This window comes from Ambystoma mexicanum, chromosome 6p, assembly GCF_040938575.1.
Source record: "Ambystoma mexicanum isolate Mex_15411 chromosome 6p, UKY_AmexF1_1, whole genome shotgun sequence".
Taxonomy (NCBI): Eukaryota; Metazoa; Chordata; class Amphibia; order Caudata; family Ambystomatidae; genus Ambystoma; species Ambystoma mexicanum.
Genome location: NC_090935.1, coordinates 890193299 through 890209131, shown reverse-complemented (window position 1 = coordinate 890209131; position 15833 = coordinate 890193299). Strand labels below are relative to the sequence as shown.

The window sequence follows — 15833 nt, the reverse complement described above, 5'->3', positions numbered from 1 at the left end:
GACCATGGGCCCTTTGATAGCTGTGATGATTCTTGGCTCTGGATGGTATCGAGTGTCCGTTTTCTTGCGCTGTGTTTGTCGGACCAGTACTGTTTGTCCAACTTCCAGCTGTTGTTCCTTTGCTCTCCTTCTTGTGTCAGCCCAGTGCTTGGCTTTCCTTCGTTTCTCAGCGTCACGTTCCCTGATGGCTAGGTCTTCTTCCGGTGTATAGTCCTCCCATCGTGGGATACGTGTCCTGGGTTGGTATCTCACCATGAGTTCAGCGGGTGGCTTTGCAGTTGCGTCATGTTGAGTGTTCCGATAGCTTCGGAGCATGCTACAGATGGCTTTCGGATGGGGTGTCTGTTCCGCTACTGCCTTTTGTCGGGTCAATTTGATCGTGGCCATAAACCGTTCAACCATCCCATTGGCTTGGGGCCAGAGTGGTGTGATCTTTTGATGGGAGAAGCCTAGGTGTTTTGCGAAGTTTGCGAATTCCCGTCCCTGGAAAGGGGACCCGTTGTCGGTCTTCACGATGTTGGGGATGCCCCATTCGCTGAAAAGTTCGTCCACTATGGGCGCATTGTCAGCGAAGGATGTCGAGGGTGTTTGTTTCACAAATGGGAATCTCGAGTACTCGTCTATTATTACTAATAGGTACCCTCCCTCTTCTACGGGTCCATAAAAGTCCATTGCGACCTTTTGCCAGGGTCTCGTTGGCAGCGTGGTGAGTTGGAGGGGGTTTGGGTTTTGTCCTTGGGCTGCCAGTTGGCAGGGTCTGCAGTGTCTGAGCATGTCCTCCCCTATCATGTCCATGTATGGGAACCAGACATAGTTCCTGAGGAACCTTTTGGTGTTGTCCATTCCCCTGTGCCCTTCGTGCGCCAGCATTGCTAGTGTCTTCCTTAGGTCTCTTGGTGCTACTAGCCTCTTTCCTCGTAGTAGTAGCCCTTGGTCTGTTGCTATAAGTTCATCTTTTACTTTGGCTAGCCGGTCTAATTCTTTCTGGTCCACGTCTCCTTCTTCAGTTCTATTTGAGTGGCGTTCCCTCCATTTGTTGGAGCGGGTGAGGGTGATAGCGGCCCTGATCGTTGGGTCGGCTTTGCTCCTTTCTTCGAACGTCGTGGTCGAGATGGTGGGCGGCATGGCATTTGACGATAGGTACAAGACATATTCAGTGGCTTCATGTGCCAAAGTGTCATCTTTGTCGGGCAGAGGATGTCTGGACAAGTAGTCCGCTGGGTTTGCGTCTCCTCCTGGTTTATGGATGATGGTGTAATCGTATTCCTGTAGTCTTATCCCCCATCGCTCTATGCGGGGTGGCATCTTCGTCCTGGGGTTCCCAAAGATGGATAGGAGGGCTTGGTGGTCTGTCACTAGGGTAAATTTCCGGCCAATGATGAAGTGGTGGTATTTTTCGCACGCCCATACCGCGGCCAGGCTTTCTCTCTCTGCTTGAGAGTAGGCCTTTTCCGTGTGTGACAGGGCTCGGCTGGCGTAGGCGACTATTGCGTGGTGGCTGTTGTCTGCGGAGTCAGTTTGTGCTAGGATGGCTCCCAGCCCCACCGGGCTCGCATCAACTGTGATGATTGTGTGCCAGTTGGGATCAAAATATGCCAGTTGTTTGTTGTTGGTGAGTCCCTCTTTTATCGCTGTGAATGCCTCCTGGCAGGGTGCGTCCCATGTGAATGGTTGGTTCTTCTTCAGGAGGTTGCGGAGCGGGTCAGTCGTTGTGGCGTAGTTTGGAAGGTATCGCGCACAATATCCCGCCATTCCCAATAGCGAGCGTAACTCTGCTGTGTTCGTCGGTGCTCGAAGATCAGTGATGGCCTTTATTTTGTCTGGGTCTGCCGATATGCCGTTGTTGGAGAATGTGTGTCCGAAGAACTTGAGACTTGTTCTGTTAATGACGCACTTGCACTCATTTAGTGTTAGCCCTGCATCTTGTAGGATGGAGCAGATGTTCCTGAGAGCCTTATCATGCTGGTCTTGATCTTTCCCAAATATGAGGATGTCATCACTGTAATTTAATGCATTTGTCTCTGATGCTATGAGACGCCTGATGGTCTCTTGGAATATTTCTGCGGCGGATGAGATGCCGAAGTTTAACCTTTTGTATCGGAACAGGCCGTCATGCGTTGCAAATGTGGTTATGGGCCGTGATTCTGGATCCAGGACGAGTTGATGGTAGCCCTGGTTGAGGTCAAGTTTTGAGAAAAACCTCGCCTGGTTTAACCTGATTAGCATGTCCTCCAATCCTGGTCCTGGGTGCCTTTCTCTCTGGATGGCAGTATTCGGGATGCGCATGTCTACGCATATGCGAAGGCGACCATTGTCCTTGGGGACAATTACTATCGGCGACACCCAGGGTGTTGGCCCTTCCGCTTTCTCTATGATGTCGTTCTGGAGGAGAAGTTGTATTTCCTTCGACACTTGTTCCTGGAGGTGGAAACCCACTTTCCGTGGGTGTTGTGGAACTGGCCTGACGTTTTTGTCTATGTGTAGTTTGATGCATGGCCCTTTTAGCATCCCTACCCCTTCGAATAGTTTGGGGAAGTTGTTCTTGAGTTCTCTTTTTGCCAATGGTCTGTCTATGATTGCCCTGACGGATTCGCATGGTAGTGGTAGTCCTTCAATGACCTCTGACTGGTCATAGTGTAGGTCAATCAGGGCAAGTGCGTTAGCTGTCCTGTAACTGAGAAGGCAGCGGCCAATAGCTGGGCTTCTTATCACATGTATCGTGGCGGTTACTGTGATGCCTCTGTGTCGTAGGTCGCATTGAAATTTCCCTTTTGATGTCATGGGTTGGGTCGCTCCCCATTGGAAGATGTGTGTCCTAGACTCTTGGATGGGGTATGTTGAGGCTATTTCACGATAGATGTCTTCATTCATGACGTTGACCGTCGCTCCTGTATCAACAATAAATCTGTTTTGGGTTCTTCCCATCTGAATTGTTACTCTGGGAGCCGCGGTGTCCTCCTCCTCCACGCTGAGAAGGCATACATACTCTCGGTCGTAGCCGTCCTGCAGGTATTGAGGCTGTTCGTTTCCACTTGGTGGATGGTGTGGTGGGGGGTAAGGGTATGGCTCCCTGTCACGTTCCCGGTTGTCTGGTGCTTCCGCTCTGCGGGTGTCTTCGCGTTCCAGTTCCCGCATGAAGTCATCCTGATAGGCATCGTATAATTCGTGGTCTTTCCTGTCTGGTTCAATCTGAAGTCCTTCCAAGGCTCTCACTGTGTTTGGGCGTTGATATGATGGCGCGAGAGGTGCGTTCCTGTCCACATGGTGATGCTGTTCTTTATGTGCGTCCATCGTGCGAGGGGTAGATCGTGGGCGTGCTGATCCTCCTTCCGGTAGTAGTTCTTTGCACATCACTTGGAAGTGGTTCTCCATTCCGCATCTCATGCATCGTTGCCCAATGGCGGGGCACGGTCCTCTGTGTGGATATTCGAATCCGCAGCGATAGCATTGGCGGTCACCCTGTGCTCGTTGTGTCGGGTACCTCTGGTTGGTCCTTGGTTGGGTGTTTGGCTGGCGGGCGTAGGGATGAATTGCGGCTATGGTTTCTCCCTTTTTGGGGTTCTCAATGGCTGCTGCTTGAATGTCCACTCTTTCGTATACCCTGGCTAGGTCTAGTACCTCTTTTAGGGATAGGGGTTTCTTGAGGAGGTGCTTCCGGAACATCGAGGATACACACCCTTCTATGATGCGTAATCTAATGGCTTCTTCGTCATTAAAGTTAGCAAAGTCACATTTTGATATTTTCCTCTGAAGACGTATTACGAACTCCCCTATCGATTCGTGAGGTAGCTGGCCGCATTGGCTGAAAGTGTACCTTTCATAGTCCCGGTTCGGTGAGATGACTAGTTTTTCGTTAATGGCTTGCAGGAGTCTTGCATATGTGGTGCGGTCTTGTGGAGGGATCGTGCGTATAATATTTTTGATTTCTCTCCCTGCGACATTTGCAAATATGCTCAGTATGTTGGGAGGTTCTTGTGTGCCAATGGCACCCACGAAGTCGTCAAATTCCTCCATCCATTCTTCCCATCTCTGTCCCTGGTCATGGTGTGGGTTTAGCGTGAACGGGGCAGGTCTCCTCATTAGGCTTGCATGAGAGGAGGGGGCTCCCGGTGGTGGTGGTGGTGCATTAGGGTCTGCCGCGTCTGCAGATGACATGGCGGTATCTTGGTGTGTAGCGTGGGGTGCTGCGTCGCGGATGCTCTGGGTGCTCTGATCGGCTTTTGCACCGTGGTTCTCTTGAACTGCTGCTGTGTATATTCGCTCACTGGGGCACGTTGTTCACCCTCTGCTGTTTGTGTGCAGAGTGGCGTCCTGGCAATGTCACCTTCGGGTTCTTGCAGAATTTTTGGTGATTTTACCAATGTCACATAGGTGGGAGACTCGGGGTTCCCCTTTGCAAATGTTACCTTTGCAGAATTTTTGGTGTTTTTACCAATGTCACATAGGTGGGAGACACGGGGTTTCCCCTTTCAGGTGTCACCTTCGGGTGTCTCTACAGATGTGTCACGTGGGTGGGAGACTCGGGGTTCCTTTTTGCAGGTGTCACCTTCGGGTGATTTCACTAGTTCCCTGATGTGTCACGTGGGTGGGAGACTCGGGGTTCCCTTTTCGCTACCCTTTTCCGACTCCTTACTTGAGGGTGGATGCCGCGAGCCTGCGGGTCTCCTCTTCCGTGACGTGTGGGCCTCTTCTGGTCCGCGGGCTCCGCTCGTCGTTGGCGTTCGCGGTCCTCTTCTTGTCGAGGTGCGCGGGACGTCTTCTGCTGGGCTCTGCGGTCCTGGTCGGCTGGCCGCTGTCGGCGGGCTTCCGCTGCTGGGCTCTTCGCTGCTGGGCTCTTCGCTGCTGGGCTCTGCAGTTGGGGCGCACGGGCCTCTCGATCTTCCGGTCGGCTGGGCGCTTCAGTCTCGGGCGCACGGGCCCTTCAATTGCTTGGTCGGCTGGTTAGCTGGCAGTCCTCCGCTGTCGGGTTCCTTGCCACCGGGCTCTCCAGTCTTGGGCGCACGGTCCTCTCCGATCTTCTGGTCGGTTGGTCTGCTGCTGGCCACCACTGCCGGGCTCTCTGGTCCTGATGCTGCAGGGCACACGGGCCCACCTGGTCTGCTGGGCTCACGAGCCCTCCTTAACTGCTGGGCACACGGGCCCTCCCTGAACGCTGCTGGGCTCACAGGCCCTCCTCGCACTGCTGGGCTCACAGGCCCTCCAAACTGCTGCCGGCACGCGACGGGTCGTATCGGCTTCGTCGCCAGTGTTGAACCTCGTTCATACGTACGTTCTCGGGCCTACAAATGACACGGAGCCGAATTCACTAACAACCAACTTTATTCACCTCTCAACTCTAACTAACTTTCCCTCTCTCTCGCCCCTCCCTTTCCGTCTCTCCTCCCGCTCTTTCTCCTTGGCTGCCCTTAAAGGGGCAGTGTCCTTTTTCCATGTATAACACTGATACCAACACCTATTAGTACATCCCTTGAAAGCAGGAGGAATTAGGCACGTAGCGCTGTATAAAAGGTGATATTATTTTTTGACTTGGCCCAAATTGCGTTCTTGAGGCTGGAGCCGGTTCCGCATGCGTAGATTATTGAAAGATCCACCTGCTGCGACCTGCGCTCGAGAATCTGCACGCTTTCCAAAAGAAGGCCGCTCCACCCGCCCTCATCATGAACCTTCATCCCATCGACCTAGTCCCAGCATCTGATTGATACCCGCTTTGCGAGATAGTCGATCTCAATTTCTTCTTCAGATCCATCTATTCCCTCTGACCCCCCTCAATCTTCAGCCCAGCCATCAATTTGCAATAGGCGGGCCCTGGGGCCAGATCATTGTTTTGCCCGCCAAACTCTCCCTTCCCGGCATTCCTGGTGCACTTTCTGTCAGATATTGCCGGCCATGTGAGAGGAAGAAGCCAGTGGGCTTGTTGAAGTGGGCAATGGGAGGCATTTCCATGAACTTTAAGCCAACTATTGAAATGCCTAGTGTGGGTTACACAAGCGGGCCCTGGGATAGTGAGTGGCAACCTGTACCCCTGGGATCTCCAGAGTCAAGGGAGTAGCCAATACTTTTCATTTTGTTTTGCTTCTGCAATACCTCTTCATCCTGTAGTTTGTTGAAAGCAGCAAGAACACCCTCACTCAATGCTCAGAGCTCCCCGGGGTGCCTCCAAGCAGACCACTTTAATATGACAATTCCCATCCTGGTTCTCAGATCTATGTGTGCTCAACATCATGCATGCAACCTGCCATGAGCGCACGCTGTCTGCCTTTTTTTTTGCTTTAGTAAAGGGCTCGTCACTTTGTGAAGTGGGCCCTGTAGGTATGATTTACTTCGTGGATGTTGCTGTGTGCAGCGTGGATGTGCTATTATGTTTAAGACACTGCTAGTGTGAAGTCTTACGGCTGCCTGTACCCACGGTTGATCATATGTTTGTGTTTGTTTGTGTCTCTCAGGAATCCTTGGATGGAACGACGCCAGCGCTGACCCTCGCTGATATCAGAACTTACAACGACAGTGAGCTGGCAGCAGAACTCACAAGTGTCCTTAGACGGTAAGATGGCAGGGCTGCCACGCGAGTACCCAGACGCGTCACTGATCAGTAGAATGCCGCGCAGCTCTTCAGCCTGCACAGTGCCTGCTGGCAGGGGCGGAAGACAGGGTGCTGGCCAATTTGTCTTGTGTCGGGCAAGCATTGTCTGGTTGCTATGAGCGTGCACGGGAGCTGGCTCTTTGTGCTGCATCAACACTAAGCGCCATATGCTTTGAATTGTTCTTGTGTTGGGATTTAATCTTCTGGAAGCGTCTTTTGCTGATCCCACCCAGCTGTTTTTGGAAAACACACAAATTAGAACAATAAATAGCGTTCCATGACCATTGCGCCAAAATTGTTCCCGTGCACCAACACGGCTGACTCTAAAACGTTTGAAATAAATGCCCTGGACTTCACACTGGCATGACTGTGCAATTGGCCGTTTTTACAAAAACATACGTTTCAATAAGATGCGGGGACACGGCTGACTATTCTGATTGGATGATCGGAGAAGCTGCTTGATTGGCAAATATTGTATGTGTATTGGTACTTAAGGTGGATGTCTCTCAGCTTAAACATTCCCTTTTAGCTGAACGTAATGTAAGTCTCTGTGGCGGATCTCTCTAGTGGAGAGCAGTGTCTTTCGTGGAAATGGCTCTCATTTTGTATTGTGAAAACGTTCATATTCCTTGGCCCCTGTGTGGAATACAGCAGAGAACTAGAAAAGAAGCGTGTGCTCTGGAGGCTGCATAGCATGAGAACATGTCTTCTTTTTGCTGTTAGCAGCAATGGCAGTTATAAAAGTGACGACGGAAGGACGAAGGAAATGGAGGAGGCACCCCAATAACCTGTGTGAGGTCCTCCTCCTCCCTCCCCCACCCTCTCCCGGGGTAAGGGGGAGGGTGCACGCCAAAGCGCGGCAAAACAGGCAAAAGCCCGCGAAGGGCAAACAAAGGAAAGGGGCGGGGGATGCCCCATATAACGGGCGGCCGCTCGGCAGCAGGCAGTTTCCAGCCCCTGCCAACGGACGCCCGCCGGACACAAAGGAAGGATTTCGTTTTCGCTTGCAGCCGAAGGACGCCGACCTGCCCCTCATCACGGAAGAGTTTCCTGCTCCTGAGTCCGGGTTGCTGAGCCCAGGCGCGGAAGTGCCAGGTTCCAGTTGCGGTGGTCCTCACTATGGCCAGGCGAGGAGTTTCCAGTTCCCTTGGCGTGTCGTAGGAGGTTTGCGGTCCCATGTGGAAGGGCGTCGGGTCGCGGAAAGGGAGTGAGAAGGTATGGCTAGAAGTACAGTAACTAATCGGGCGTTGGGGGGTTTGGGGAGTGATGTCACAGGGCGCTGGGCCATGATAAAGTTCAGGAGTCCAGGGTCTCAGGCGGGGCTCGCGCTGGCGGTCAATGCACAGGGGTAATTTACATGCGTTTCCCAATCGGTAAGTGAGATAGCTCAGCACGTTATTGTGCCTGCGGGGTAGCGTCAGGGATTTGGGGCAAAAGCGCCACGGCCCATGAAATCATGACCCAGGTGAAAAGGAATTATTGAATGTAGCGGTTGCCCTCTGTTGGATAGATTGGTGTTGTGGAGGAAAGGAAGCGGTTTATCGGGCGCATGTAACTTCCACCCTCGGCACTGGTTTTAAGATTGTGGCGGGCACCGGGGTTGTCTGGTTGGTACGGAGGGCACACAGGTGTGTTGCTCTTCGAGGAGGATTATGCATTGGGAGGCTTGATACCATAGTTATGTTTTTATTGATACTAGCACAAGGAGGGGAATTAACGTGATGCGTATTGGGTTGCTCTTCACAGGAAGGGTATGCATTGGGAGGCATGATGCCATAGTTATGTTTTTATTGATAATAGCACAAGGAGGGGAATTAGCATATTGTTGGGTGCGCGGAATGTTGGATAACAGTAAAGAGGAACGAAAGTACGGGAGAAAGTATGGACCCTGGCTCCCACGATTCCTTGCATTGGGAGTAGGCCCCTGCTAGGGAGTGCAATAGTGGTCTAACGTTGGGGGTAAATGCTCGCGGAAGGACAGTCAACGATGGGGGCAGGCCTGGCACTGGGAAGAGGGTTTTGCGATATTAAATACTATGTGCGTTCCGCAAAGTTAATATGCGCCCAGCCGGGGGTATTTCTTTACTGGTGACCGGCGGGCCGGAAGGGAGTGCGCATACTATTCTCAGGGCTGCTTTAGCCCCGGGAGCGCAAACCGGTGTGACTTGCACAGAATGAGGTAATTGTCGAGCCATATTGCATAAGGTTTACGGAATGAAAAGCACCGTTTTTAAAATAATTTTGCACATGAAGAAGATTAATGGGGCAGTTCACGCGGAGGAGATGCTTGGGTTTGGACAGTATTGGATGGTGAAGTTAGGGGAAACTTTGGCTTGGCGGGCCGCTCTTCATTACTGCACGATGTGGCTAGTAGGCAGGCAGTGCCAGAAAGGCACGACGAAGAGGCCTGTGGGAATTGGCTGCTGAGATACAGGCCCGGGGTTAGTAGAGAGACACTAGTGCACAGCTCGCAAGGGCAGGTGAATACCCCCGATTTTAATTTCGGCGTGTGAGTGGCCCATTGAAACGAATGGGCGGGCAGGAGGCGTGGCGGGTGAGTCAGCTGTTTACGAGGCGGGTGACACCCGCCAAAAACGGGTGATTTGAGAGCTAGGCTAGCGGAATTACGGGAGGGGAAGTTAACAGGGTTAGTCCATGTTCCGCCCCATACCACGGACTTAAAACACCAGAATGCAGTGGGCAAAACGGATCCAACCCAGCGGACTGACAATAGCAGTGGAGTCATGGTCATTCACTGGTAGATGGGGGTGCAACATGAGCATAAATAAATGGTTGGAACTTTAAAGGGATAAGAGTATTTGCGGATTGTATGCATCATGGTAGGAAGAACCAGGCAGCTTTGCGTCCAGGTAAACTGCACTAGAGCAAGAACAGGGGTAATAGCCACTCCGGATAAATGCAACCTGGGATGATGCAGATAAGCAGCACACAGCGTGCTGTGGCAGATTAGCAATGCAACACACAGTCAGACTACAACCAAAGCAGGGTGGGCAGCAGGGGCAAAGCGGCCTACACGGAAGGAAGTCTACCGAACGGGGAGTGTTGTTTTTCTGTTGGGAACCAATTTTTGAATAGTGACAAGGGGTGAGTTGTTGGGATAATGTGATACGAATTGTGGCCAAGGCGAAGCTGGGGAGAGGAGTTGGAGGGCGGCCTCCAGCACTACTTGGTGTGGGGGGGAAAGCGAGTTGCCCAGGCTTGCTAGGGGCTAGTCATTTCTCTCTTGTGAACCCATGAATTTTAGTGAAGGGAGAGTTTTGCATATAACGGGACGCAAATTGTGGTTTAGGAGAGGCAGGAGTGAGAAGTCGGAGGGCAGCTCCCTTCTCTATGGGTTGTAAGGAAAGTGAAAGTTGGCCAGGTGCGGTACAGTCATCAGGGAGCAGGCTACTGCCGATTTCAATGGAGACGTAACATGCAGATTTATTGCCGGGCATCCAGTGGCACCTTTAGGCTCTTGGGGCGTGCCTGAATATGGGCACGTATGGTGCTCAGCTTCCTTCATCGCAAATCTGAGCGAGGCCAGTGGAGCCGTTACATTCCCTCCCAGGTTAACCCAGGGGAAGACACGAGTCACAAACGTGTGCAGGACCTCCCCCGCCCCCCACCCCACCCCCGGGGGCACGAATGACACTGGCGGGCTGCATTACAAACTCTCATCCCATACACCCACCTGCCAGTATGCAGGTCAGGGGGTTAGCGGTACAGCACTCTCACAAGCTAACGTTCTTAAGCACCTAATTCACAAGAATGTAAGTTCCCCAAAGTGACAGGGGTGAATGATGTCAGGCCGTGCAATGCCCGGGGCGATAAGCTTTCTGCATTACGATTGCAGTGCAGGGGCGGGTGCCTTCACGGGATGCCGGTACCTATATAGAAATGCAGTAAAGGAGTGAGCGCTCGCTTTGACACCTGTGCAGAACCAGTTGGCACAGGTTGGAGCCCGCTAGGGCCAAACGCAGCCCTTCAGTAATAAAAAGCAGCGAGCAGATATGTTTCGTAGAACAAGTTAGTAGCACTAGACAAGTGCGGGATTATATCTCGCCTGGTGAGCAAGACATTACGAAGCAGACCAAGGTCGAACATCGGGTCCGCTTAGAGAAAGCTTCAGGGTATTAAACATGTTTTAAATAACTCACCAGTTTATATACCAAGGGTATTTATTTAATGGGGGCAGGGTGTCGGCTTTCATGGACCCCCCCCCCCCCCCGGGTTTATCTGATTTGGCCGCGGGGTCAAGGTTCAGGAAGGACCCAGGGCAGTTACTGATCTGTCGAGGTGGATCTGCAAGAGGGGATCATCCACAAGGCAGTTTGGCCAGGTTTGAGACATGGTGGGGTACCGCATCACTGCAAGGTCTGGTGGTGGGAAGGGCCCTGAAGCAGGGGAGAGGGCCCGGGCTACCCATTGAGCTGCGGAAGGGAACAGGTAGGATATGAATACATGCTCAACTTGTTAGAGATTAAGATACGGGGCCGACCAGTTACAAACCCCAGGGGCGCCAGGCGTATTAACGTAGCGCATGGGTACGAAGGAGAGGGAGGAGATGTTTAGAGATGTATGGGGGATTGGGCTGGAGCGGTTTAACAGGAAAGACGGAGCTAAAAGGGCACAGAAGCTCGCAATAGGCTGGGGAAAGTGGTCTGCAAGGTGCCATCTGGTGATGTCACATGGGTTAGCGACACCATTCACTGGGTGTTGGTCTTTTGAGCAGTGGATTGCACCTAGTGCACTGGGGGAATTATCGAAGGTGTTCATGCTTTGTAGGCATAAATGCAGGCCGGAACGGCTATTGGGAAGCAGAGAGGGTCACAGCGGTAAGCGCATTCTGCAGGGGTGGCTAGGCCCGGGGGGGAATGACATTACCGCATTACAATTGCAGTACTGGGTCACAGGTTCTCGCAGGATGCTGGTTTCCATGTAGAACTGCTTAATTGGAGTGAGCGCTCGCTTTTGACATCGGTGCAGGACCCGCACACAGGTTCACATCCTGGCAGGGCCAAACACGGCCTTTCGGGAATAATGAACAATACCCAGAGGCAGGAGGGTTCCTAACCCTGTAAAAAGGCTGAATGATTATCTCATTTGGAGAGCAAGAGGGCACAAAGCAGTTCAGCGTCAAACGCTGAGACGGCTCGGTGAAACTTCTGGGTGTTAAGCAGGGGATAAGTAACCCAGCACATCATATACCAGGGTATTCAGTTACTCTGCAGTAGATTCGGGTAGGGAGAGGGGCCGTACATGAGAAGTACACTGGAAAGGGGGAGCCCCTCTTTTTTTTTTTTTTTTTTTTTAAAATCCAGAAGGTGGTGCTTACTTGACAGGTAAATATTCAGCGGACAAGGGGCAATTAAGCAGAGGTAAAATGCGAACAAAACCGGCTTCGCCCGTCAAGAATGGCGCTCCCACAGTCGGTAACTCCTGCAAGGGCAGGCAGAGCAAGGTTAAGTTGGGGGGGAGCATTACTCTAATAAATGGGAGAAGAATTTACATGGAAGGAGTATGTCAAGAAAAGTGACCACAGGGGGGGTAAACTAGGAGCCGGTGGTGGGAGTTCATGAAGGGAAAAGTGGTAGGGGCTGAAGGTGCCCCAGACCACGTACAACGTTGTCGTAGGTGAAGGCACCTGGTTGAATATGCAAAAGAGCAGGTGCATTGTTCAAGCAAGGGGCAGGAAACATTTTGCAAAATTGGGCGCGAAGTGCACTAAGCTCCTGGAGAAGTGGCTCGCATAGCTAACAGGGTCTGAGGTAGGGGCTGAAGGCACAACATGCTCAAAGTGAAGCCCTCAGTTGAAGTTACAAAAGAGTGACTGCGCCGGCCAGCAAGGGGCATGGTAAAGTTTACAAAATGGGGCACAAAGTGCACCAAGCTCCGGGAGAGTGGTTTCACAGAGCGGGCATAGGCTGAATAACGCAAATTCCCCAGAGTACAAACAGGGGGAAGGCTGACAGTTGTCAGCAAAGGGTCTGGAGCACCTTGGTTGGTGGTTAGTACAAAACTCTTGGAAAGGTAAAAATGAGGAAAGGGGGGAGCCACGGTGGACGGTAACCCACCTGTGGCGTGGCGGTGTTTGGGCGACCAAGCACAAGAGACAGACTCCGAATGAGCCAGGAGAAAGCCGGAAGGGTCTTCGCTCTTTTCGGACCAGCGCCTCTTGGGAGCCTAAACGGCAGGGGCGTCTGGTGGTAACAATAAAGGCTCAGCTTCCCCCAAAGAAACGGCGCTCTCCCCACCCAAGAACACCTGCAAGGGCAGGCTAGGCACAGACACGAAGGGTTGGGAGAGTTGGGCCTACGGAGGACTTTGTGGAAAGAAAGGGGGAAGCAGGTTGTTGGACACGGAGCAGTCGCCGCATCTTCAGATCTAATTTCACTAATGTGTACAGTGTTTTTTATGATCATGTGAAAATAAATCTGCGGCCTTTTTATGCCAAAAAGAAGACAAGTCTCACCCTGCACATTTCTTGGGGGACAAAGAATGGGCATGTACAATGTTATTGGTGCAAAATGGACAGATTCACGGGTTATAAAAGTGACGACGGAAGGACGAAGGAAATGGAGGAGGCACCCCAATAACCTGTGTGAGGTCCTCCTCCTCCCTCCCCCACCCTCTCCCGGGGTAAGGGGGAGGGTGCACGCCAAAGCGCGGCAAAACAGGCAAAAGCCCGCGAAGGGCAAACAAAGGAAAGGGGCGGGGGATGCCCCATATAACGGGCGGCCGCTCGGCAGCAGGCAGTTTCCAGCCCCTGCCAACGGACGCCCGCCGGACACAAAGGAAGGATTTCGTTTTCCACCCACCCACCCGACAGGAGGAACAGAGGTTGGGCAGGCCTGGTCGTCGACGTCGCAGGACGGCGAGGCGATGTGGCGGTGTTTGGGCGACCAAGCACAAGAGACAGACTCCGAATGAGCCAGGAGAAAGCCGGAAGGGTCTTCGCTCTTTTCGGACCAGCGCCTCTTGGGAGCCTAAACGGCAGGGGCGTCTGGTGGTAACAATAAAGGCTCAGCTTCCCCCAAAGAAACGGCGCTCTCCCCACCCAAGAACACCTGCAAGGGCAGGCTAGGCACAGACACGAAGGGTTGGGAGAGTTGGGCCTACGGAGGACTTTGTGGAAAGAAAGGGGGAAGCAGGTTGTTGGACACGGAGCAGTCGCCGCATCTTCAGATCTAATTTCACTAATGTGTACAGTGTTTTTTATGATCATGTGAAAATAAATCTGCGGCCTTTTTATGCCAAAAAGAAGACAAGTCTCACCCTGCACATTTCTTGGGGGACAAAGAATGGGCATGTACAATGTTATTGGTGCAAAATGGACAGATTCACGGGTTATCTAGTTATTGATGTGTAGCAAACATCCAAACATTGGACGAGTTGGCATGCTGCTGCCCACCAGTAACATGGAAAAATGGTCACTGTTGTGAACAGTTAAGGTGCTCATCCCCAGTTTTGCGTTTTTATTCCCAACTCTGTATAATAGTTCTGTCGCCTCATTGGCATGCAAAAAGTGAGTTCAGGCCCTCTTGGTCCCCTTGCAACACATACATAGCGAGTTCCTTCTGGCGACTTGCGTGATAGAACTCAAGTTGACCCAGTTAATGGATGATCAAAGGCCTATAGACCACATCCCCTGCTGGGCTTTATCCCGAAGGAAGTCGTGCACCTGCCCACCCCTCCCCATCCCAAGCTCCTTGTCCAGTAGAGAGAACTCCCTTTTCTCTGTGGGATTCCACAAGGCAGTAATTGCCCATAATGCAAGAAAATAGTCTCCAGTCAGAATGATCAGTCTCAACCACCATTTCTGTTTTTGCGCTTGATACTTGCCTGCAGTTATTTGGGTATTAAAATGTTCCTGGCGCATTGTCTTGTTTATGATTATGATAGATGCTGTTAAAATCTGGTCAGGTGGTTGCGTGAGTGGGCCGCTCGCTTCCGGGATTCAGCGCAACCTGCAGCGCAGCATTGAATCCCGCCCGGCAGGCTGACTCGGCTCCTCATCCTTGCAAATATCATTTAGTTGGAACATGCTTCCTTTTAGTCCAGCACTTGGAGCGGAAGGAATACGACATGACATGGAATATTATCAGTATCATTATTTCATGGGACCTAGGGGTAGTGATAATTTTGGACTGCCTTTGTCAGCTGCTTCAGTGCTGGATGCGGTGCCACAATCGGAGACCTTCTCCTCTCTCAGTCCGATCCCTTTAGGAATCTCCGCACTCCTCAGTTCCACCAGGCCACTCCTGATTGACTGAGGAATCTTGGCAGATGAAATGAGCATTTGTAAAGCTTCTTTCTTAATTGTTGCAAGTGGAAAGAGTTGCCTTCTGGAGCAACATACTACCCAAGAGGGAAATAAGCATCCCAGAGTTCCTCTTGAAAACATCCAACCCATGAAGCAAATGCTGTGAGGCCATTGTGCAAGAGTGTAGCTGTCATTCACATTAACACTTATAAAGCATATTGGATCAAAACCATTTCATTTTAATTTACATATATTAAGAAGGCTGGCAAAATGGCTCATTCTGGCACTGATGCTCCCTTGCCGAAGGTAAATGACTTGTGAGGCCTGGGTCTCCCCCTGCTGAGCCCCCTTGATAAATGAACTATACATTCTCCGCACAGCCGATCTTTAGAAATCCTCGCAGGACCCAGCTTTGAGTAAATAGAATGAATAATGAAAAGGAAGCATTTTCTTTTTTTCTACAAGCCTGCCGTTTTTGTCTTCCCGGACAGGCGCGTCATCCGCTCGGTGGTTCTCTCTGTTCGTGCAGCGCTCTCGAAGCTGCTGCCCTCCCTGGGCTTGACGTGGCCATTGATTCAGAAATGTACATCTAGAAATTGCTTTCTTTGAAGCCCGAGGCTCTGCTGTTAACCCAGTTTGTACTGCCCCCCTGCCTGCGTTCTCCTTTCCCTCTGTGTAGGAAATGCACTCCGTTCCTCGTGGTTTAGTATTCGCTCAGGCCAGGAACGTGTTTAAAAAAGAAAAGTTACAGCTGTAACTGTTCTTAAAATACAATTTAGCGCAGCATGAAAAAGTCTATTGTTCCTCACAGCAGAAGCGGGTCCACATGCATCCAGGATGTCTCTTCCTGCCGTGGGCTCCCTTCTCCTCTGCAATTTCCAGGAGTGTTGGACTACAGCACCCATCAGCCCTAGTCACTTTAGTCAGTGGTGAGGGACATGTGAGTTGTAGTCCAAAACATCTGGAGGGCCATAGGTTGAATAATCC

The 15833-nt window shown here is 51.8% G+C and overlaps 1 protein-coding gene across 5 annotated transcripts in view; it reads left to right on the top strand.

Annotated features, from left to right (window-relative positions):
• The window catches only part of MCC (MCC regulator of WNT signaling pathway), a 2118336-nt gene that overhangs the window by 1905509 nt on the left and 196994 nt on the right, over positions 1–15833 (top strand). For all 5 annotated transcript variants that reach the window (XM_069625509.1, XM_069625508.1, XM_069625511.1 and 2 more), the window contains one exon: positions 6444–6541. In XM_069625509.1, the coding sequence (XP_069481610.1) occupies positions 6444–6541 (98 nt within the window). The remainder of the gene's footprint in view (positions 1–6443; positions 6542–15833) is intronic.